Raw genomic sequence first — 25,552 nt, 5'->3', positions numbered from 1 at the left:
TTAACTATTGGGTCCAATATTTTGGGCCAGGAGCGATTCTAGGGTCCAAAAGGTGGGTGATGGTTAGGTAAGTCCTCGTTTGTCCGGGCTGTGTAAACTAGCCGTTGGCGAGGAGGAGAGCGTTGACATGCTCAGATGGTTCTTTATTGTGAAGGAGCTATCGAGCATGTGTGCTCGGTAGGGGAGCAGGACGCACATGTGTCCCTTGCTTTTCCCTAATGAGTGGGTCTTATGCTTATTGGGTCGTTTTCCAAGTTATGAGTGGATTGGGCCAATTCTGACATTTGGGATAGTCTAGAACAAATGGAATTACACTTCTCATTTTTTTTTTACCGAATATGAAATAAGGAATATAATCATGGATGGTTTAAAAAAATTATTTCATGTGACACCAACATTGATTTCTTTCGATCGGGAAAACAATTATGCGTCTATAACCATATTCCCTCATACAGCCAATCCCATATATTTGCAGGTGGGCTAATTATCAGATCTTAGTAGATTTAGAATAAGGAGACAATAGGAAAGCTGTTTTGAAACATTCTTGTCAAGGCTGACAAGTTGTGGATACGTTGGCTAAACACATATTACCTTAAAGGTTGTGACATATTGTAGTGGCAAGTATCAACAAACAGTTATTGGATCTTGAAGAAAATTATTAAGTCTAGAGACCAAGTGAGCAACACCAGCTATTGGACTGAAGCTATGGAAAAAAGATTATACAAAACTGAGATTATATACAAAACATGCGGGGAGACAGTATGCAAGTTGATTGGAAGAGAATCTTGTTTAATAACCATGATAGGCCTAGAGCTACCTACATTTTGTGGATGACACTTATGGAGAAACTAACTACAAAAGGTAGGTTGACAAAGTTTGGTATCATCATGGATCGAAAATGTTGTTTTTGTGATCAAGATGAGACCATGAAGCATTTTTTTAGTGCAGGAAACCAAACAACATATGGCAGAAAGTTCTCAAGTGGCTGAAGATTACTAGATGCCCCAATGATTAGACTAAAGAAGTGGTTTGAGTTACTAAAGAAACCAAGAAGAAAGGTTTACATGACAAATATTGAAGATGGCTTTAGCAAAGACAATTTATGAGATTTGGCGTGGAAGGAATGAGATGATATTCTCTCGAAAACCTATGGAACCTAGAGTGACTGATAGGATCATCCATAATATCAAAGTGATATGTAGTATACATAGAAATCTTAGCATACATGTTAGTAAATATGCTTAATCTAGTGTTCTAGGTGCCTGGATCCTAGTGACCAGTTTGTACTCAACTGTTTTTTGGATAGTGAGAAATATAATGCTTTGATTCCAAAAATAATACATTTTTATGTACTATATTATTATTTTAAAATAATCTAACATATTTTTAACTACAATACAAGTTTAAATTGTTCAAAATAACACACAAATATCCAACATAACACAAATTAATAAAATACAAGTTTTAAGGTGAAACGTTAAATAATTAAATGTTAACGTGAATATAATATAAGAGATAAAATTTAGTGAAGTGTGATAATTTAATGTGATTATTGAATGAAACAACATAAATATTAGTACAACTTTTAAAAATATTAGGTATATGGGTCCAACGGGCTACTTGTGGCCCATACGAGCTAGCCCTACCGAGTAACAAATTTTTCAAGATTTGGTTAAATAAGCCTTTACAAAATTCAAACTCTAATTTTGGAAAATGTTCATCCCACCCTATAGGATATGACTCACACCTCTGAAAACTCGAAAATATATTTCCTCCGTCCAGTGATACATCTTCAGACGCACCCAAAAATCACATTGTTCATAGTATCTCAGTCAGTCACCCCATTTTTGTCAAAATTTACTTCCAAGATGCATCTCCGTAATATATTTGGGGTGTATCTGGAGATACAACTCCGTAACACTATTTGTACTTATTTATGGTGTTTTTATTCATTGAGATGATTTATTTAACAACTCACTAATGTTTCTAGAGATGCATCTCCAAAAATGTCTAGTGGGAAATTGGATAAAAGACCACCTTGCATGTTCTTATTCTTCATATTGAAAAGAAAGTTTACTCTCAGAACTCTTAAAAAAATCTTCCATTCTCAATCAAATTTTCAACACCAAAATATTATTATTGTACTTTTATCACACCAAAGAAGGCAAAAGAAGCTGGAATTTAAGGTGAATTTCATTCATTTCATCTTACATTCCTTGCATTAATGTATTTTTTGAGTTAAAAATATGAACATTGAGTCCGAGATACATATTCAGACTAAGTTTCATGTGATTCAGAGTTACATCTCTGGATGTTCGTGATAATTTTTTAATTTGTTTTCTGTTAGTGTTGGTGTTAGATATGGTGCACCCGAATACGTTTCTCAAAGTCACTATGATGATGGATGTTAAACTGGATGAAGTGAATGACGATGTTAAAGATGATGTCAAACTGAATGATGTCAAAATGGGTGCTAGACTGGTTGTTATCGAGGTAGATGTTCGTGAACAATTTACAAATAAACAAGAGCTTATGGTTCGTGAACATGTGCTACAATGGGCCTGCTTGGAGGCCGGGAGATTAGGATTTGGTGTTGGAAGGTCGAAAAATGGTTTAGATAAAAGACAAACATTTGTAACAATGAAATGCGAAAGAAATGGTACATATCAACCGCCGATTAGAAAGTTGAAACGTGATGACACTGGATCGAGAAAATGTGAGTTTTCATTTAAATTGCACGGATATCGTAAGTCGAATGGTACGTGGAAATTTAATGTGGTTTCCAATATATGTAATCATGCCTCATATGATAAGCTAATCGTTCATCTATTTGTATGTCGCCTTTTTCCTGAGAAGAATGAACTTGTTCCGGATATGACATTAAATATAGTGGTCTGACACCATTTGATAAATGGATGTGTTTCCCTGAAATGGGACATATAATAGCAAGTACTTATGATACGGTGTGTATTGATATTACAAGATACGATTTCTCTAAAGCATTTTTTCCACTTCAGAGTAGGCCACCTCAAAATTCCTTTGAACGCATAATGTGTATTGGGTGACTTTCAAAAACACAACATTTTGTTCAGGTATAATTGAAACTGGGATGTCCTATACCAAAGACATCATCGGAGTGGACGACACATTTCATACAAGATGCTGAAACTTGGCCAAATCACTTTCTGGAAAGGATGGAAGAATTCACCAAATTGAGCGACATTGAGAAAGAATCAAATAAGGAAATGTCAAAGAAGGAACCACCATTAGATATAAATTTAGGTAGTGACACGTGTTTTGATACTTTTTAGTTTGTATAGAACAATGTAACTCCTTTTTTGCATGCAATGTTGTCCATAATGTTATATAATTTAGGGGTATTTTTTTGCACAATTTTTCTGTTTCTAAATTCTTCACTGTATAATACACTAGTTTTGTATAAATAGTGTTTTTGGTGGGACCGAAGATTCATCTTCGGACACACCTTATTGTTACTCAACAATGAGGATGGGAATTTAAAAGTTATGTGGACTACATTTTATCGTTACTTAATAAAGGGTCTGATTGAAGAGGATGTGGCGATTGCAAGAGCGTCTAAAGATATTTTAAGGATGTTGCAACGTCCTGAACCACTTGTTTGTAATGAAATGTAATGTTGAGTATTTTCATGTTTATTTATGTTATTTTTCCAACATTCTAATATAGTTTCTGGTTTGACCTAACAGATGATATTTTGGAGATGCATCTCCAAAAACCTCTTTGAATATTAAATGAAGGATGAATACGGATATGCATCTCCAGACATATTTTTTTAAACAAAATAAGGATGTTTTATCAATTTTCATTGAGAAGTGTGTAAAAAAGGTATGTCCGAAGATGCATCTCCGAATTCTAGAGACAGATGTAATTTTCCACTATGTTGTGTAAGCATCATATAGGGTGGGATAAGTAACCCCTAGAGCTAACCCCTATGTTTTATCGCACATTTTAGGCTAACCCATTTGAACTGCTCAATTATAAAAACATTATTTGTTTTTACCCTCTTTCTTGTAGGGTTTGAATCTCTTCATACTATTTTATTAGTACATATAGATTTGAAAAAGCTTTCAACGCGTGTAGAAAAATGGTTAATTATGAGATTGTGATCAACCGAGTTCTTTGGTATAGTTTATATGGCGATTGGATTAAGTTCAATGATGTTACTTACAAGAGATCTACTTTCATTATAGTCTTACTTATAGATATGGGTGTTTATTGGTTCGGGAAAATTCAAACCAAACCGAAATCCAAACCAAATCAATGTGTTTGAGTTGAGTTTTTTTAATTTTAAATTTAGGCAAAAATTGAACCAAACCAATGTAATCCAATGTAAATTGGTTAGGGGGCATTGAATTTCTAAAATTCTACCCACGAGTCCGTCTATTCAAACAAATCATAGTTTTTTTTTTTTTGACAAAACAAACAAATCATAGTTAAATCATATAATTTATATCATCATAATAATGGAAACTAGTTTAAGATATTCAACTTCAAGAAGAAGAAAATGAAACACCATGTTTGACATTCACAACATATTTGGAGAAACGAAAAAAATTAGATATTTCATATTATTATAAAAAAATTGTTGATGCAAATTAGATATTTTTAAAAAATATTTGTGCACATTTGTGTCTAATGTATCCGATCAATTCAATCCAGACCAATTCATTATTTTTTGGTTTGGTTTGGTTTGAACTTTATAGCAAAACTGTGTGTATCCAATCCATATATTTTTAATCGATTCGTACATCAAATTCTCTCGAAATTGAATCAAACCGACCCGCAAACACTTCATACTTAAAGAAAAATATTATCAATGTTACCTAATAGAAAAAAATGTATTAATATTACATTGTTAATATAAAACAACTTATTCCCTAATTTTTTTCACAAGTGTATTATAATTTATAATGGTGAGGAGTAATTCTTTTTGTTCAAATGTATGTTGGTCCAAGAGTAAGCAAGGCTTAAAATAAACGGAGTATTTCTTCCTTTAAATATAAGGCTTTAAGCTGAGTATTTCTTTTCTCCTTAGTTATATTTGAGTTTCAGTATCACTTCTATATTACGTTCAAAACCTAAGATTGAGATATGAAATAAAATAAACTCACTAATATATATTAATCCCTTAGCATATGATTTAATGCAAGGGTAAATCACAAAATTTAATCACTTTGCAATTTTGTTCAAATATATAATATGTTTATTGTAATATATTATAATTTTGGTTGGTCCATTTTTACAATTAAATGAATTTTCCATCCAACCAACGGCTGTAAAAATCGAGTGCCTCCTTTGGCTTATATTCCGGTACGGTGTGCCCAGCCCCCTGCATCATTATCAATATAAATATCATTAGTACTAAAAAAGAATTAGTTTTAATTGCATATATTAAAAAAAACTAATTGGTTGACATAATGTGATAAAAATTATTTTATGACTAACCTTCACTGTGAGGAAGGTAAGGTTGTGCTCGTAAGATTGTAAGAACCTGCATCAAATGATTTTATTATTCAATTCATTTTCTTGTGCCACCAAAATTGTAAAACTTTATGAACAAAATTATTGAAAAATATTGAAATATTGAGAGAAAAATGAATTAATGTACCCAGCAACTTGGTCATTAGAGATCCATGATCTCCATTCATCCACAGTTCTGTATCCCAAAGAACTTGTCCAAGCTTCACTTCCAGTAAATGGTACACACATATCATGGTCACCACTGTCATTAATTATTAATGCACCATATATTAATTTTCAAGATCCAAATAATGCATGATGTTAAATTTTAATATGTGTAATTCATATATATTTTTTATATACCTGTAAATAAGTGCTCGATAGCCCAATTTTGTTAGATTTTTATGGTAAGGAATCATGCTTCCAGCATCATGATCGAAACTTATCCTATCAGTACATAATTCCCACGTACCACTTGCCTGTGCTTAATAATAATAAACTAATTAGGCCTCAATTAATAAATTAATTAGTAGATTATTGCATCTAATTAGAATACTAATATTGGTGATTACTTACCACGTCAACATGAATGGCTTTCCTGACCGCAGGGTTGTTTAGCCACGATGTTGCTACTTCATCACTCTGATTTAGCCGGATCAAATATATACACATCGATTATTCAATAAATCTATAAAAGAAATTATAAATTAGACCACAGTGATGAAAAAACTTACGACGCAAGGGACGTGTTTGGTGTTGGCTAATAATTGAGGCCATAATGTAACAGGACCATCTCTAACTGGTGCTCTGAAAGGCCAAGCTCTACCAAACATCCTCTTTCTTACTGGGAGAGGTCTCTCTGTTAACCCTAAATTTTGGAAACTCAATGGTAAATTAGAACTTAAGTTTGTTGCAACTTCTGGTTCATGGTGGCATGGTTCTAATATATTGTACACATTAAGCCCTTGAATAGCCTGATATACATACACCATATAACATTCATCAATATTATTTATAATAATAATAATAATAATAATAATAATAATAATAATAATAATAATAATAATAATAATAATAATAATAATAATAATAATAATAATAATAATAATAATAATAAGCAAAAAAAAACTCTTGCATTGTGCCATGTATGAATATCTCACCTTACTAACTATTTCCATGCTCTTAGCACATTGATCACTCTGAGAATCAGAATTGTAGTAGTTTTCTTTGCAAGAAGCATGTACATTCTGCAAATTATAAAATTTTAAAAGTTAATTAAAGTTATAAAAATAGTACTATGTCAAAGAAGGTAGGTGTATTTAGCAATTAGTTTTTTTGTTGAACACACCTCATAGATAGTGTCTGATATGAGGCCCATCCCATGCACAAATGGGATAAAAGCATTGTTGTCAAATTTTGGGTCCGTGACACCATTTCCTACCAAGTAACCCTACACATCAAAGAAAGAATAGTCAAACATAATTAAGAAAAGGTTAATATTTTTAAGTGGTAAGTAGTAAATTCCAAAATAATTTAAGGCAATACTGTATTTGCAACAGTTTGTTTATTTTTTGGAATGAACTATTTGCTACAGTTTGTTTATACACTATAAGCAGAAATTCAATTTTTAAATAACTTGAATAACTTATGTATCTAGTTTATTTTTTGGAATGAACTATTTGCTACAGTTTGTTTAATATTATACACTATAAGCAAAAATTCAATTTTTAAATTAATTAAATAAGTAATCTATATATTTTAGTAATATATAAATCAGATACATCTATTATTCAATAAATTTTAAAAAAAATTATGATAATTATCTGAGCAATACTTTAAAATTGTGTCATACCTTCAAATTGATCACTGGCTTTGTTCCACTTTGGATTCCTGGCATGGCATACACAAAATATTTTATGTTACAATTAACTTCACATCATAAATAAAATAAACACTAATCTAATCTTATCCCAATTAAAATTGTTACCTTTAGCAATTTCAAAAGCTAGAGTGGGTACATAAATTCCAGCATAAGACTCTCCAGAAATATAAAATGGATTAGCCTGGAATTCTGGAAATTGTTCAAACCACTGCCAAGAAAAATGGAAAAAAATACATTATGTATATAATTAATAATGAAGATTAATTAAAGTGTTAAATATAATTTAAAATGTTAATGATTGGATCTGTTGTTGGAAGTACTTTTAAGAGGAAAGCATGAGTATCCGAAGCTGTTTGTAGGTCCCCAGTTGAATATTTGCTTATGTTCTTTGAGTAAGAGAACCCAACACCAGTTGGTGAATCCAAATATAAAACGTTGGAAACCTGAAATATTTTAAAAAAATATTATCATATTTTGAAAAATTAATATTATTATTGTAAAATAAACTAATTTTATATTGAAAATGTTTAGGTAGCTTTGGCATTGATTTCAATTTAATTAACTAATCCAATATTGAAAGAGTGAGTAATTTTTTTTCAATCTATCTATATTTGGTCAAAAGAAATAACTTTTTCCAATGCATAATAATTAGATGCAAATAAAGCATTATTTATTTTAGGGGTGTCACGTGTTGTTAACCTTAGACCAGCTGTAAGGATTGTCATGCAAAGTGGGCAGGTTCTCTTTTGATTCTGCAGCCTTGAAATTGAATGGTCCTGCATACATCCATATTTCACAATCACATAAATAACGATCAACATTAAATTTTATCTTTTCTATGTATGCATTGTAAAATTGATGTGAAAACCGACATTTTTCCAATGTTTTACAACCTAGGATGACATCAAATTTGCATGATTCATGTAACTTCTTTGAGTTTTTTTAAAAAAACTCGAAATCTGGCCCTAGCACCAGGACCGACTAATTAGTGTGATCAATTCCGCCGTCCACTTGCGTGACCAATTTAATAACCAGAGTTTTGTTTTGTATAGACAAAATTTGTATAAAAACTACTAACACTCAGTAAAATTTGAATCTGAGATTTTGAGAAAAACACGCACTGCACTCAGGTATCAAGTTAGAGCTTTAAACCCATTGATAAACATGATCAAGACAAAAATGTCAAGATCAAGCATGAATAGGAGATGTTAAAAGTGAAAAAAGATGTTTGAAATTCAAATATTGCTTAGGACCATGAATCCAACAAGGATAGTAATTAGGTCAATTAGTGACCACTATTATATGTGTGCCCCGCCCATACAGGGGGCAGTTGAGGAATTAATAAATTTTAATGAGAGTGACATATACTAAATAAATATTAAAAGTATAACATACCATGTTCATAAACAAACCCATCAAAGCTAGAACAACCAGGTCCACCATTCAACCATAGAACAACAGGATCTTTTCTGGGATTTCTTTCTGAACTAACAAAGTAGTAGAACATGTTCTTTCCAGTCTCAGCATTTCCATCAATACTTACATATCTAAAATCAAAATTTAATTAATTAATTAATTGAGTAAAATTCAAAATTGATTCATGAAATTAAAATATAGTAATGTGTTACATTAACATACCCTGAGTAATGGTGGGAGAGGAAATTGCCAGAATAACCAGGAAGATGTGTGACGAGAGATCTTCGAGGAGCAGCTTTAACAGAGAGAAGCATCAAAAGAATGCAGAGTGGTACTAGAAATTTCTTGTCCATTTCTGACTCTGCAAATCTCAAAGTGTTTTGAAGATGTATAAATACAATAAGTGAAATGAAGAGAGGAACCACATACAGAGTATTTATATACATACACAACACATGATATTAATTGATACTTGTATGTAGTCACGTTATAAAATTACATCATAACGTTACTTTTACATTATAAACTTGTTACTAAAATATCTTCATAAATACTCAAACTATGTATACAATAATACAACTATACAAAAATGTTGAATGTGTGTTTGTTTCGGTTTTTTTTTTTTGTCTTAAAATAAATATTTTATTTGAACGTTTTATATAAATTTAAAAAATTATATAAATTAAAAAAAAATAGTACTTTTACAAAGTATTATTGTATTTGACACCACTTCCACAAAACAAAGAGAAAAATATTAATTTTAATAAATTATTAATAAGAAGAAAAACAAATAATATTAAATTAAAATTTTAAAATATCATTTATTTAAAAATAAATTTTTAAAGGAAGTGCTAAATTAAGTCTGTAAATTTTTTTCCGTAAATTGTGCATAAACTTTTTCAAAAGTTTAAGTTTTGTTTTGTTTTTTTCAATACAAACATTTTTTTTAGTCTATTTTCTTTTACATTTTCCTTGACTTATGTTTTATGACACAAGTTAGAATGACTTTATTTTAAAGGATGATGTTAACAAGTGTTCTAGAACACTTTTTAAGTATATTAAATAAAAAAAATATTTTTTATAAAAATTAATATTTAAATTTTCAATATATTTCAAGGCACCAAATACAAATACTTTTAAAAATAACTTATCACTTTAATCACTTAAAAAGTATCCAAGAATACTCGTTCATATTTTCTTATTTTAAAAATAGGATATTCATATTCATCTTGGGATAGAGCTGGTATTTAATAGAGAATGTATAATGCGAAACATTTGGTCTAAATTCATAAATATAGCAGAAAAAATAAATAGAAATTACAACTAATAATAATGACATTATACGTCATTTTACAATTCTGATAAGTGATATCTTCTATTTTTGGCTAAAAGAAAAGTGAGAATTGAATCATATTTTAGAAATTACTGTATTTAGTCAAGCTCCTACTACTAATATGATACTACTTGAATGTTTAAACTTAAAAGTGTGCTTTTACAAAATAAAAAGTCATTAAGAAGAAATATTTTTTTATTAATTAAGTTAATACAATCTTTATTAAATTAAAAGTAATATTTTTTTATTAATTAAGTTAATACAATCTTTATTAAATTAAAAGTAATTGCCGAACAAACAAATTTTTATTAATTAAAATAATACTTATAACTATTGTATTGTTTTTTTAAAGAATTTTAACTTTAAATTTTATCTTATAACTAAAAAATTAAACTCTCACTAAACTACCATCATCTCAAGTGTACATTGAATTTTATTTTATTTTTAAATAAACACACTATATATATAAGTGTAGGTAGTGCTAGCATGTGTAAGATGTAGAAGTTTAATTTTAATAGTTAATAGTAAATTTAATGATAGTTACTAAACAAATGATTTAATGTGTATATTATAGAGATTAAAAGTAGTGGATTAATCTAAATTAGCTTTACACCATCATTCATTATCAATGTAAATTAATTTGACATCATTATCTAATAGAATTATAACATTCAACAATGTTATAATAATATTTTAAAATTAAAAATATGATTTGATAAAATACACGTTTGTGATTGGTTGACAGAATAAAAATACTTTACACTCGATACATATTTTTTTTTCTATATTATACTAATGGTGTTTTGATTCATTCTAATTTTAGTTTTATGATAAGTGAATTATATTATTTTATTCTATCATATATTTTTATTTAAAATATTATTATTAATAGTAAAAATTAGCTAAGAAACCCAAAAAAAAAAGGGAATAAAAAAGTAATATCCTAAATTATCCTAATAAAATATAATTAAACATATATAAAAAATGAAATCTAATTATAATATATAAAAATTACATAATATATGTTCAAAAATTTATTATTAAAAATGGTGTTGGCGGTCAATTTGCAACCATCTTTCTAAGCGTATTGAATTGAGTGTCTTGAGATTAAAAGTCATATATAATTTAAATAAATTGATTAAATTTTTATTTAATATTAAAAAATATACGACACTTAAAATTAAAATTTGAAATAAATTATACAAATATGAACATTAATTTAATTTTTTTAGCAAAGATTTATTTCTTCTATAATATTCTAGTTTGGAAATCTTGTCCTGAATTTAAACTCTTTTTTATCCTATTATGCCATATCAAACAACTTATAAATTGTTTTAAATTCTACTCTTTTTATTCACTTTATTTCTTTTCACATATATTCTTTACACTTTTTTTCTATCCAAACAAAACATAAAAGCTGGCTAAGAAGATAAGTTGTCTAACCAAAATCAACCTTTTGTAGATAACTTGTTCATACAAAATTCATTATATGGGAGCATTGAGAGCATTTTTTTTTAATGAGAGATGAGAAGAAGAAATATCAACCATTGGATTCATCAAGAGAGAATATTAATACATTAATGAGGCTATTAATTTATCTCTTTTGATGAATCCAATTATTGATATTTCTTCCTCTCATCTCTCATTTAAAAATGCTCTCACTTGATATGCTCCTATATATATATATATATATATATATATATATATATATATATATATATATATATATATATATATATATATATATATATATATATATATATATATACTATTGAATTATTGGTGTGAATAAATCTGGTAGATGGTGTAAACCATATGATAAATAAAATCATATATAAACATCCTCACTTTAGAGTTTGAGATTTGGATTTTTCTGAATACTTATAAGTATGATATTGAACTAATTAACTAAGAGCACTTAACTCAAAAATCAAACAAAGACAAAGTATTTGGTTGGCTATTGTTTTACTAATTGACTACATCATGGCCAATCACATTTAGTTGATTGTACACTCAGACCACGGTTGTTCTAGTAGGGGACCATCCATTTGTTTCTTTAGTGGAATAATGGAATATACTACAAAGTTTAATAAGGACTACTAATAAATTGATTAAGTTTTAGTGATTAATAAGTTTTATTTAAAAACAAAATGTTAGGTTAAATTTGAGTTTTAAAGTCATAAATGAAAAAATATTAATTAATATTATTAATTTTAGAAATTGTAAGGATAATTTTTTTACATAATTTTGTGATTTAAACATGAGAAAAGAAAATATACATTTTATATTGTCAACCAATCATCATCATGTATTCGATTATATCTTAATGTAAAATTTGAATTATAAATATGACATGGAAAATAATTAATTTCTAGTGATTGAAAGTATCAAATTATTTTACACATTAAACTCCTTGAATATTATATACCTTTTACAAAATACTTCTTTTATAACTTTCTCATCAACCTAACATGTTTGTGTTTTAGTGAATTTGTCTCCTTTCGTCACCCTCCACCACCCATATGTTGAATTGAAGTTGCTATCCAATATCATCTAGTACTTTCCGCTGTCCTATTTTCCAAATCTGACTATTATATTATGACCATGTTTGTTCTAGATTCTCTATAAAAAAACTATTTTTTATTCTATTCCGTTTTCTATTTTAAATTGTTTTAAATTTTTAAAATATATTAAAAATTATTATTATTATTATTATTATTATTATTATTATTATTATTATATGAAAATGAAAAATTATAAAATTATTTTTTATTAATTAAATATAAAAGAAAATTTTACATAATTAAAAAATAGTAATAATAAATATATAAAAATATTATAGAAAAATATCATTAATTACTTTTTGAAATAATAAATTTATATTTAAATATAAATTGCGACTTATAATAAAAAAAAAAAGGGGTATATACTAGTATGCTTCATATCATAAGTTGAAACCTATCCATAGGCATGTTAAAATAATTTTTTTATTAATATGTTTGAAAAGTATAGACACAAAAATTGTATTTTTGTTCTTCTATTTATTAAATTTATTTTATTTTATTTTTAACAAAAAATTAGTATTTCAAAAAAAAAATGAGAACAGCCTACAAATAAATTTAATTTAAAAATAAAAAATTATTTATGAAAATTAAAAACAAACGACAATAGTAGTTTTTTCCAAGTGTTATTATATTTAGTTATAAAAGCTAAACTAATTAATATAATTTAAATAGTTAATAATTTTTTGTCAAAATCAAATTGAAAATAATATTATAATTAAAATTAGTCCTGCAGATAGTTCCTTCTATCCCAAAATAAAAAGTTACATTAATTCAAAAAAATCACATTTATAAAAGTTATTCCTTTTTCTATAGAAAATAGGATGATTAAGAAGAAGAAAATTGTTAAGTGTGGGGCACCCCTACAACAAGCGCACGCTTCAGTTGCTTTTTCTCTTCTTCTTTTTTTTTTTTGGACTCACACGCTTCAGTTCGAAGCACAAAAAACCTTATCCCCATATATACCCTTACCTTGCCCCCATAAATTAAGCAGCAACATTAACGACTAAACATTATTTAATTAATATAATTAATTCCAACTAATTAGAAGATTAGTAGTTTAAGAAGCATGATTACTTAAAAAAGCACTTAATTCTAACAATTTATCAAACCAGAGAATTAGGGAATTGATAGATACTTACAGGTGTTTGTAATGGAGAACGATGCGGCGGCGATTGAGCGATGCGGCGTTTCGAGCGACGGCGGAATTCCGAAAGTGAAAATGAAATGGCTGAGTCTGAGAGAAAAACGGTTTTATAACAATAACAAGAACAAGAAAAATAAGAGACTTCACGGATTTGGCTAAGAAAACAGAACAAAAAGAGAAAAGAAATAGCGACGGATATACCAATGCTATAGGTGATAGGAACAAAACTAGGGTGATTTACCGTAATAGTGTAAAGTGAACAACAATTTACCTAAATAGTGGAAAAATTTTGATTTACGTGGCTGGGGAAGTTGTGGAATCAATTGTGACTTGTCACTAAAATACAATCGCATATACAAACAATGATTTTTCATTTTTTAGTTTTGTATTTGAGAATAAATTTTCAGCATTCTAATTTCGACCTCATACTATTTTTGCTGGTTTATCTTTAATTAGAAGTCGGCCACGTTTCGTACTAAATGCAACTTGTATTTTTTGAAAAATGGTTAAATAGATAAGTTAGTCTATAAATTGTAAATGAGATTAATTGCCATTGGGGACTTGAATTATTCGAAGTTTTGTTTGTGTTGCACAAAAAGTTAATGGACCCAATGTGTCCAAATTTGAAATGGGCTTGAGAGAAGCCCTTGTCTACAACCTTTCAATTGTGACTTGTTGTTTTCTTTTTACTAAAATACAATCGCACAAACAAACAATGACTTCTCATTTTATAGTTTTGTTTGAGAATAAGTTATCAACATTCTAATTTTGACCTTATTCTATTTTTCTCCATTTATCTCTAATTAGAATTCGGTCACGTTCATACTAAATGCAACTTGCATTTTCTTTTAAATAATTATATAAATAAATTGATGGAATCAAGTAATTTGTATTTATTAGTCATTATTGTTTTGGATCGACCACATACTCAATGAAAGTAAAGCCTAGTCATGATAAGGTTATCTTCAATAATGTGCACGTTAAGATATTAGTGACTCGAAGCGTTCACCGCCGTCAAATATAATAGTGCGGTCCCTAATGTGAGACGTCAAATCACACGATGATGATTCTAATTGTTCACACTATATAAACTTGTGCACGTGCCATTATAAATCCTCTCTGACGTATACACTTAAACTATTTTCTCGCTCATTCATTGACTAGAGTATTTGAGAACTAACCTCACAGGTCTACTCTCGTTTCGTTGTATTGAAAGTTCACTCTGCCACTTTAAAACTAAGTCCATCTAATTTATAGATATTTCTAGTTGCACTATAGAATAGTGGCACAATCTATAGAAATTTGACTTCTGATTCTCACGAATTTCCACAATCAACTTCTCGTCTCAAAGTCATTGATCGTTATCGCGATCTCGCTTTGAAGAAGACGATGCTGTCTAATTTCACCTGGTGAAGTCACCACAAATATGTCAGCTTCGAAATCATTTTCTTACCTTGGCGTTTGTCGAATCAATGGTGGATCATTTAGCAAGTAAGAGGAGAATGAAAGGCATTCATTGCAATACTCTTCAAGATTGCATATGGTATCTAAGAAGCGGAAAGAAGACACACCTATGTTAGGGTTTCAAGAGCGCAAAAAAGTGGATGCAGTTTCTAATGTGACGCTTTCACTAGTCATAGCTGTTACAATTGGGAATCGCTTTATGTCAAGTGTAATATTTGAAATGAAATTAATAGTAAAATTATAAATTAAATTGTGATAATTGGTAGAAGTGGAATAAGTGTAGTTAATGTTAAGTGGTAAGAGAAAATTGGTACATTTTCTTAGAAAATGACTTAAGCCAAGAATTAAAAAAAAATAGCAAAAATTCCTCTTTCTTCTCATTCTCTCCCACCAAACCTTAAACTCTCTCATCCACCATTTTCATCCAAACCCTAAACCGTCAATTCCTTCTGTCAAATTCACTTCAAATCATGAATTAATCACCAAAAGCAATTCAATAGGAAGAATAATGCTATATTTTTTAGTTCATCCTATTTTCCTCAATTTTAACCAAATCCTAAAATAAAAAAAAATTGAAAACGTAAACTCGTGAACTTCATCTTCTTCAATTGCATGTGTGAGTTTCTAACAAATTTGAAAGTTATGACCAATTATACTACAAGAGGTAAGCAAAACAAATTTTCCTCACTCTTTCATTCCTTTTTGACCGAGACATCCTACGAGTATACAAGAATTTGAGTTTTGGTTGTCTTTTATTGCGCTCATTTGTATGCTTGAAGCTAATGTGAGTTGTCTCTAGAATTTTAAAACTAAAACGATGAATTTGGAGAATGTTTAAGGCCGAGATTGAACGTAGGGAACTTGGGACAACTCTTTTGAATAAGTGGTGATTTTCTTTAGAACTTGATTATGAGGTTGAAGTAATAGTGCAATTAGTTAGATGGTTAATTAGAGAAAATAGGCCAATTCTTTAGAAATCTCCAGAATATTAGTTTAGTATTTATTAAGCATTTGATTAGAATGTTGTTGTTCAATATTATGATGTTGAAATTTAGAGTTTGTATGACATACCTGACATGAAATTGGGCATAACTTTTAATTGGAAAATCCATTACATATTCTGATTTGGAAATTGAAAAGTATATTTAATTCCCTTCATATTTAGTACTAATTTGATAGGAATGATGAAATTCTATTCTTATGGGGATAGATGCCAGACACTATGTTTTGGACAACATGTTCAACAAGTTTATAACAGATGATAGATTCTTCGCAGGACATGTGTTATACACGATGTTTAGGACACCATATACTAGAAAAAACAAAGACTATGAATTAAATCATAAAGCAATAAAGAATACAAAGGAAGTGGCAACCCAGTTTAGTGCAACGTCGCCTACGTCTGGGGGCTTCCAACCTAAGAAAGGAAAACCATTATCAATAGTATTAGTATAAATAGTCTTATATGCACAACCCCTTGTTTAATGACTTTTCCCTAATACTAATTGTGTCTTAGTATTCATGACTCCCCATAGAACTATTCCATTATCAATAGTCAGAAAGACAAATGAACTTACTATGAACTCTCCTAATTCAAGGCCATTTTCCTAATACTAATCGTGAAACTTCGTCCAGGCTCCCCCACCCCTCTCAATTTCTCTCAATCATTAACCCTAGTGGTTGATACAATAAACATATTAAACAACGGTGAATTACAACTCAATTAACAAACCAATCTTTAAGCCTTTATATATGAAAATCTGGCGCTTAGGGAGGTGCACAAATAACAACACAAACAAAGACTCAAAATAGAAACCCTAACACAATGATCTTCAATTATTGCGCACACTTCAAACGTTAGGTTTGAGTCTCCTTAAATAGCAATATATCAAATGGGATTTTCTCCATTGGGCATAAGATTTGATAATAGCATATACGATTTTTATGCAGCTTTAAATTGGATTATGTTTTGATTTATTTTGCAACAACATCCACCAGAAAGATTTGACTTGTTTTGATCTCCATATAAATATATTTAAGCTTATGGAATCTTTCAAACAAATCTAAACAACAATTTATAAAAGATAGCAACAACTTTGTTTTGGAATTAAACACAATCAAACACAAATTCATGCTAAACCAGTGCAACAAAGAGACCATATGACGCGCACAAATGTTGTAACATTTGCCTTGACATTTGTACTCATAGAAGACTTCTGCATCTTTAATAAATCAAATAAATTTTTTACTTGATATAAATCACAATTCCAACTTCTCAAGGAAAGGATTCAGAACAAATTTCTTGCAAAAAGTGAACCTACACTTTAAATCATCTGTAATAGAGATTGGAGATTTTCTCATATTTTAATTTAAAAAAATCCAATAAATAGCTTGCAACTGAAATAGAGAAAATCAGGAGTAATACCATCATTCTTAACCACAAACTCCTTTATGCACTTAGGATAACCAGATCCAACATTCAACGCTGCCTTCACAAATTGAGCATAACTAAGAGACTTCATAATTTCACTATACTTCAATGGTTCAACATAATGTTCTTTTTTCAAGAGCCAATCTCCTATAATTAGCAATATTCCATTTCTTCCTTATTGATTTCTTACTAACAACCACATATTTCTTCTTCTTATTGGGTGTCTTCTTTGTCTTGGTAGGAGTAGGGATTGCCTTGGAAGGAGTCTTTTTAGCCTTCAGTGTAACACCCCTTTTCTAACCCTAAATATATCATACAATCACACAGAGTAATCATGCATAAGGAAAAGCGAGTCACATGTTATTTTCATCACAATGAAAACCTAAAGCAAAACATCCAACATTCTTAATATGCAAAGATCATATTTGTAACACAATGTAAATCTCATGCTTTCATACATTATGCATAAACGCTTGCGGAAAACAATAGAATTGCTATTAAAATTTCAATGAATATATCCCATACTATATTCATCTACCAATATCGAATTAACATTTAAATCCACAATCTTGGCCACATAGCCTCAAACAACATATCCGGAATCTCAAACAAATACATCTGAATATCCAACAAAACATAGGAAATAGCAATATCCAAACATAAGCATAAGTCTAAATAAAATCCCCCCAAGTGTTACATGATCAGAGCATATGACTCGCTACCTAATCCAATAACAAACTCAGGAGCTCCTCGGCTAAATCCTCGGACAAGCTACTACTCGTCGGAACCTGCACGTTATCAACGAAGGATAACATTCAAACAAAAGGGTGAGAATTCAAATTCTAAATAGAAAATATAACAATGGGAAATGCAACATAAGTAAGCATACATTTCGAGAATTCATCACTCTTCACAAAACATGTATTTATCTCCAATATAAAGTTAACATGTTCAACTCAATTAATCATCACAATTAGTTCACAACCTCATATATTGCCAATTTACATATATACACATATATCACTCATACATATATATTTCACATTTCACATCAAATATGTATTAATCACATATATCTCATTCTCATCACATTCTCTAATTCATATAAAATGATTCATCATTCCACATACATGCATATCAATCAAATTCGCATCCACACATTCATACCACATAATCACACATAACAACATTTCACACCGACACGTGCGACTCAAGTGTGACTCTATGCGATATGCATGTGGATCCCTCCATTATCATTTCCGGTCATGCCGATTGTCATTCTCTCTAGACTAGATAACCACCTCAAAGCCCCATACTCGTTAAGCTTTCAAACCCCGTACTCGTTAGGTTTGGGACAAGTAAATAACCTTTGCGAGATTACCCAACATTGCCACTTTCAAAGACTCATGCTTGTGTACGTGTGCAGCAAAACAAGACTCATGCATTTAAGACGATATCTCTATCTCTTAAACTACACAATCACATCTTTCCAACCTTGCACAACATTACACAACATGCAATTCAATCCAATCCTAACACAATTATCATTTAGCATTCCATTACATAATACATTCAATTACACCTCACACATGTTATTTAATCAATTAATAACACATATCGAACATACAGAAGTAATAGGTATGCAAGCCAAGTCTTAAACAAACAAGAAAATATTTTTGAATATAGTTCGCGCCGCCAACCCTTGGTCGCGCCGCGAAGTAACAGACAGAAACAAGGTATCTCAAAAATGCATTCAGTTCGCGCCGCATCCACATGTGCGCGCCCCGAAGTACAAGGCAGAACCAAATCATTTCAGAATTCATTCAGTTTGCGCCGCCACCTCTCGTTCGCGTCGCGAACACAGCGAAAAATGAATTTTCTGTGTAAACTCAGCACAGTTCCCTCTTTTTCATTTCATTACTCAATTCACAGTTCAGTTCATTATTTGCACACGAATTTCACATACATAATATACACATAACCCATATGTATCCTTAGATTCATCAAAGTTTCATTAATCATGCAAATCCATAAATTTCACCCAAATCCCAAAGTTAGGTTTTTACATTCTTTTCATCCAACATGTTATAAATCAAAACCCACCCATAGAATCAAGTGAAGAATCATGAATTACATGTTATTTCTACCCATTTCAAGCATAAACAACATCAAACAACACAAATCTCATGGATTATGAAAATACCCTAAGTGAAATCCCATGTTTTAACACATACAACATTACCCAATCATAGATTCTACAAGAATTTGTATTCAAACCCTTACCTCTTGAATTTCTCCTTCTAACTTCAAGAATCTACAATCCTCTCCTCTTCTCTCTTCTACTCTTTTGCCTCTTTTCTCTTCTCTACTTTTCTTTCTATCTTTCTATCTAATTTAGGTTAACTCATAAATTTCTCTCCTAACTCTCATTATCTCATTGGGCTTAACCCACCTAATACTCTTTCTCACTCAACTAAGCCCATTTAACTAATTTCAAATAAAATTCTACCATTTATTAATTAGCTAAATAACATATTGTCACCCAATTAAATAATTATCGCGCAAACAATAATTAAATAAAACACATAAACAATTATCAATTATCAAATAATCCTAATTAATTAAATCTAATAAAAATAGGATGTTACAACTCTCCCCCACTTAAAAGATTCCTTCATCTTATCCTCGAGTTCCCAAGTGATATTACCATCGGCCACTCCACCCCATATCACTTTCACCAAAGCAATCTCCTTACCACGAAGCTTCTTCACCTCTCGATCTTCAATTCGCATAGGTGATGTATCAACCGTCAAATTATCCCTCACTTGAACATCATCTAATTGAACAACATGCGATGGATCCGCAATATACCTCCTCAATTGAGACACATGGAAAACATCGTGAAGATTAGAAAGAGACGGTGGCAATGCAATCTGATATGCCACTTCACCTACCCTCTCCGAAATCTGATAAGGACCAATGAAACACGGCGTCAACTTACGCGACTTCAATGCTCTACCAACACCCGTTATTGGCGTAACTCGAAGAAACACATGATCATCCTTCTCAAACTCAAGAGCCTTCCTCCTCTTATCATGATAACTCTTCTGACGACTTTGAGAAGCCTTCATCTTCTCTTGAATCATCTTAATCTTATCCGTAGTCTCTTGAATTAACTCGGGTCCAACCACAACACTCTCCCCCGATTCATACCAACACAAAGGAGTCCTACACCTTCTATCATAAAGAGCCTCAAAAGGTGCCATTCCAATACTCGAATGGAAACTATTGTTATACGTAAACTCAACCAAAGGTAAGAAACTATCCCAATTTCCTCCTTGTTCCAAAACACAAGACCTCAAAAGATCTTCAAGCGACTGAATAGTTCTCTCCGATTGACCATCAGTTTGCGGATGATACGCCGAACTCAAACGCAACTTCGTACCCAAAGCACTTTGCAAACCCTCCCAAAATCTAGAAGTGAACCTTGGATCTCTATCCGAAACGATACTTGACGGAATACCATGTAAACACACAATCTTCTCAATGTATAACTTAGCAAGTCTTTCCATCGAATAGTCCATCCTCATCAGAATAAAATGAGCACATTTCATCAATCTATCTACAACGACCCAAATTGCCTCGCAATTACTCAATGTCCTTGGCAAACCCGAAACAAAATCCATAGAGATACTATCCCACTTCCACTCGGGAATAGATAACGGTTGCATCAAACCAGACGGCTTTTGATGTTCAATCTTTGACTTTTGACAGGTCAAACACGAATAAACAAACTCCGCTATATCCTTCTTCATACCTTGCCACCAAAACATTTTCGTCAAGTCTTGATACATTTTAGTAGCACCGGGATGAATACTCAAACCACTTCTATGCCCTTCCTCAAGAATTCTCTTTCTCAAATCCATAACATCCGGAATTCAAACTCGATCACGACATCTCACAATGCCATTCTCGTCAATCCGAAAATCACCACCTTTACCTTGGTTAATCAATGTAATAATGTCAACCAATTTTAAATCCGATTTCTGGCCTTCTCTAATCTCATCCAAAATATCACTAGTAAGCTTCAACATACCAAGATTAACACATGAAGACGTCGTTTCACAAACCAAACTCAAATCTCTAAATTGTTCCAACAATTCCAATTCTCGAATCATCAACATAGACATATGCAATGATTTCCTACTCAATGCATCGGCTACAACATTCGCTTTTCCAGGATGGTAGTTCAAACTAAAGTCATAATCCTTCAAGAATTCCAACCATCTTCGTTGCCTCATATTCAACTCTTTCTGATCAAACAAATACTTTAAACTCTTGTGATCACTGAAAACGTCAAACCTTGATCCAAACAAATAATGTCTCCAAAGTTTCAACACAAACACAACGGCGGCCAACTCTAAATCATGTGTCGGATAATTCCTCTCATGAACTTTAAGTTGCCTTGAAGCATAAGCTACCACTTGCCCTTTTTGCATCAAAACGCCTTCCAAACCCAACAATGAAGCATCACAATACACCACAAACGGTTCAAACGGATCTGGCAAAATCAAAATAGGAGCAGAAGTCAATCTTCTCTTAAGCTCTTGAAAATTCGATTCACATTGCGAAGTCCAAATGAAAGCTTGTCCTTTCCTAGTCAACAACGTCAATGGCAAAGATAACTTAGAAAATCCTTCAATGAACTTCCTATAATAACCAGCCAAACCAAGAAAACTTCTAATCTCAGAAACAGACTTAGGAGCTTCCCATTGAGATATAGCTTCAATCTTCGACGGGTCAACAGAAATACCTCCACTAGAGATCACATGGCCAAGAAAACTCACTTCCTTTAACCAAAATTCACACTTCGAAAGCTTAGCAAACAACCTTTTCTCCTTCAACACCGATAACACAATCCTCAAATGCTCAGCATGATCATCTTCATCCTTGGAGTAGATCAAAATATCGTCAATGAACACAACCACAAACTTATCCAGATAATCATGAAAAATCCTATTCATATACTCCATGAATACACCAGGTGCATTGGTCACACCAAACGGCATAACAGAATACTCATAGTGACCATACCTCGTCCTAAAAGCAGTCTTCTGAATATCCTCCGCCTTCACACGAATCTGATGATACCCAGACCTCAAATCAATCTTGCTAAACACACAAGCTTCAACCAACTGATCCATCAAATCATCAATCCTTGGAAGTGGATACTTGTTCTTAATTGTCACTTTGTTCAATTGCCTATAATCAACACAAAGCCTCATAGAACCTTCCTTCTTCTTAACCAACAAAACAGGTGCACCCCATGGCGATACACTAGGACGAATAAACTTCTTCTCCAACAAATCCTCAAGTTGACTCTTCAACTCTTTCAACTCAGAAGCAGACATCCTATATGGAGCCATCGATACAGGACTAGTTCCAGGAACTAAATCAATCGAAAACTCAACTTCACGTTCAGGCGGTAAATCACTTACATCCTCAGGGAATACCTCCGCAAAATCACAAACTATTGGAAATTCCTTAATAGTTCTCTTCTCATGCACATCTAAGGTTGCCAATAACATAAACAATTCAGCCCCATCTTGAACAGATTCACCAACTTGCTTCGCAGACAAAAACAAATCTTCCTTAACACCAATCTCAGGAAAAATGATAGTCTTATCAAAACAGTTGATATACACACGATTAAATTCTAACCAATTCATACCCAAAATCACATCAAGTTGCTCTAACGGAAGACAGACCAAATCAATCCCAAAATTTCTACCAAAAATACTCAAAGAACAATTCAAACACACAAAAGAAGTAGAAACAGAACCCATAGCAGGTGTATCAATAACCATACTCCTACGCATATCCGATAACACAAGGTTCAATCTCCTAGCACAATCCAAAGAAATGAAAGAATGTGTCGCACCGGTATCAATAATAGCAATCAAAGGTGTACCATTAATGAAGCACGTACCTTGGATTAGCCTATCATCGGTAGAAGCCTCCGCACCAGACAATGCAAACACTTTCCCTTTCGCTTGTTCCTTCTTTGGCTTATCACATTTGGTGCTAATGTGACCTTGCTCTCCACAATTGTAGCAAGTCACCTTCGAACCACCTCTACACTCGTTTGCTTTGTGACCACTCTTGCCACACTTGAAACATGTTACCTCGACTTTGGGACAATTAATAGCACGATGTCCCTCAACTCCACATTTAAAACACATAATCGGAGCACTAGATCCTCCCCCACTTGGCTTTCCTCCAAAACCAGCTTTCTTCTTATTGTCGTATGGTTTTCCACGGAATTGACCTTTCTTATCATTCATCGCCTTGTAGTGAGAAGCACTCTCCCTACTATCCTCATCATAAATCCGACTCTTATTGATCAACTCAGCAAAACGGGTAATCTGTTGATAACCAATCGCCTTCTTGATATCCGGTCTCAAACCATTGACAAACTTCAAACACTTTGACCTCTCCGCATTCATAGTATTGTAATGAGGACAATACTTGATAAGCTCTTGAAATCTAGCAGAATACTCCGCCACGGTACCATTTCCTTGCTTCAACTCAAGGAATTCCACTTCTTCTTTCCACGGCAATCTTCCGGAAAATAGTTTTCCAAAAATGCATCGCGGAAACGATCCCAAGTAACTTGAATACCTTCCTCATCAAATCTTTGAGTCATATTGCCCCACCAATCCTCAGCTTCCTTTTCCAGCATGTGAGTACCAAACTGCACTTTCTGAGCATCGGTACAATTCATGACTCGAAAAATCTTCTCAATCGCCTTCAACCAAGCTTGAGCTTTATCCGGTTCATGCTCACCCTCAAAGATAGGAGGATTGTTCCTCTGGAACTTCCCTAAAGCACGGTACTCATCATCATCACCATTCTGATTTCCAGCATTAGCTTGAGGCATTTGGCCAAGAGATCCAGCCAACATCCTCAATGCATCAGCAATGGCATCATCATTCCTTCCAGCCACCATCGTCCTACGACAACCAACAACCCAAAACAAACAAAACAGTATCGATCGTGTCAGATACACAAATCTAATACAACGAATTAAAGACATTAACGACTCTGACCAACTGGTCGACCATGCTCTGATACCACTAATGTAACACCCCTTTTCTAACCCTAAATATATCATACAATCACACAGAGTAATCATGCATAAGGAAAAGGGAGTCACATGTTATTTTCATCACAATGAAAACCTAAAGCAAAACATCCAACATTCTTAATATGCAAAGATCATATTTGTAACACAATGTAAATCTCATGCTTTCATACATTATGCATAAACGCTTGCGGAAAACAATAGAATTGCTATTAAAATTTCAATGAATATATCCCATACTATATTCATCTACCAATATCGAATTAACATTTAAATCCACAATCTTGGCCACATAGCCTCAAACAACATATCCGGAATCTCAAACAAATACATCCGAATATCCAACAAAACATAGGAAATAGCAATATCCAAACATAAGCATAAGTCTAAATAAAATCCCCCCAAGTGTTACATAATCAGAGCATATGACTCGCTACCTAATCCAATAACAAACTCAGGAGCTCCTCGGCTAAATCCTCGGACAAGCTACTACTCGTCGGAACCTGCACGTTATCAACGAAGGATAACATTCAAACAGAAGGGTGAGAGTTCAAATTCTAAATAGAAAATATAATAATGGGAAATGCAACATAAGTAAGCATACATTTCGAGAATTCATCACTCTTCACAAAACATGTATTTATCTCCAATATAAAGTTAACATGTTCAACTCAA

The 25,552-nt window shown here is 31.6% G+C and overlaps 3 protein-coding genes across 6 annotated transcripts; 1 reads left to right on the top strand and 2 right to left on the bottom strand.

Moving 5' to 3' along the window:
• The first annotated feature begins 2,361 nt into the window (after nucleotides 1-2,361).
• LOC131614479 (uncharacterized) lies at nucleotides 2,362-2,898 on the top strand. The gene has a single exon (XM_058886055.1). It carries the CDS (start codon nucleotides 2,362-2,364, stop codon nucleotides 2,896-2,898), a length of 537 nt encoding a protein of 178 aa, XP_058742038.1.
• A 2,233-nt stretch (nucleotides 2,899-5,131) lies between these two features.
• On the bottom strand, nucleotides 5,132-14,233 carry LOC131609694 (serine carboxypeptidase-like 20). Of its 4 annotated transcripts, none has more exons than XM_058881476.1 (16): nucleotides 14,110-14,233; nucleotides 13,834-13,928; nucleotides 9,020-9,166; nucleotides 8,777-8,928; nucleotides 8,081-8,157; nucleotides 7,702-7,824; nucleotides 7,487-7,589; nucleotides 7,352-7,389; nucleotides 6,848-6,949; nucleotides 6,660-6,746; nucleotides 6,234-6,473; nucleotides 6,076-6,141; nucleotides 5,863-5,978; nucleotides 5,648-5,761; nucleotides 5,485-5,530; nucleotides 5,132-5,368 (listed from the first exon to the last, which is right to left on the bottom strand). In XM_058881476.1, the coding sequence occupies exons 3-16, from the start codon at nucleotides 9,148-9,150 to the stop codon at nucleotides 5,285-5,287; spliced, it is 1,479 nt and encodes a 492-aa protein (XP_058737459.1). In that variant the 5' UTR covers nucleotides 9,151-9,166; nucleotides 13,834-13,928; nucleotides 14,110-14,233; the 3' UTR covers nucleotides 5,132-5,284. The 4 variants fall into 4 exon arrangements, with proteins under 4 accessions (XP_058737459.1, XP_058737456.1, XP_058737457.1 ...); XM_058881473.1 differs by having other exon boundaries at nucleotides 9,020-9,158; nucleotides 14,110-14,232; XM_058881474.1 differs by lacking the exon at nucleotides 14,110-14,233 and adding an exon at nucleotides 14,040-14,058 and having other exon boundaries at nucleotides 9,020-9,158.
• A 2,409-nt stretch (nucleotides 14,234-16,642) lies between these two features.
• On the bottom strand, nucleotides 16,643-24,077 carry LOC131614478 (uncharacterized). The gene is made up of 3 exons (XM_058886054.1): nucleotides 23,856-24,077; nucleotides 17,728-17,791; nucleotides 16,643-16,719 (listed from the first exon to the last, which is right to left on the bottom strand). Exons 1-3 carry the CDS (start codon nucleotides 24,075-24,077, stop codon nucleotides 16,643-16,645), a joined length of 363 nt encoding a protein of 120 aa, XP_058742037.1.
• Nucleotides 24,078-25,552: the final 1,475 nt, after the last annotated feature.

Source organism: Vicia villosa, linkage group LG6 (assembly GCF_029867415.1).
Source record: "Vicia villosa cultivar HV-30 ecotype Madison, WI linkage group LG6, Vvil1.0, whole genome shotgun sequence".
Taxonomy (NCBI): domain Eukaryota; kingdom Viridiplantae; phylum Streptophyta; class Magnoliopsida; order Fabales; family Fabaceae; genus Vicia; species Vicia villosa.
Note: the sequence above shows the minus strand (reverse complement) of the source record. Positions and strands in the feature narration are given on the sequence as shown.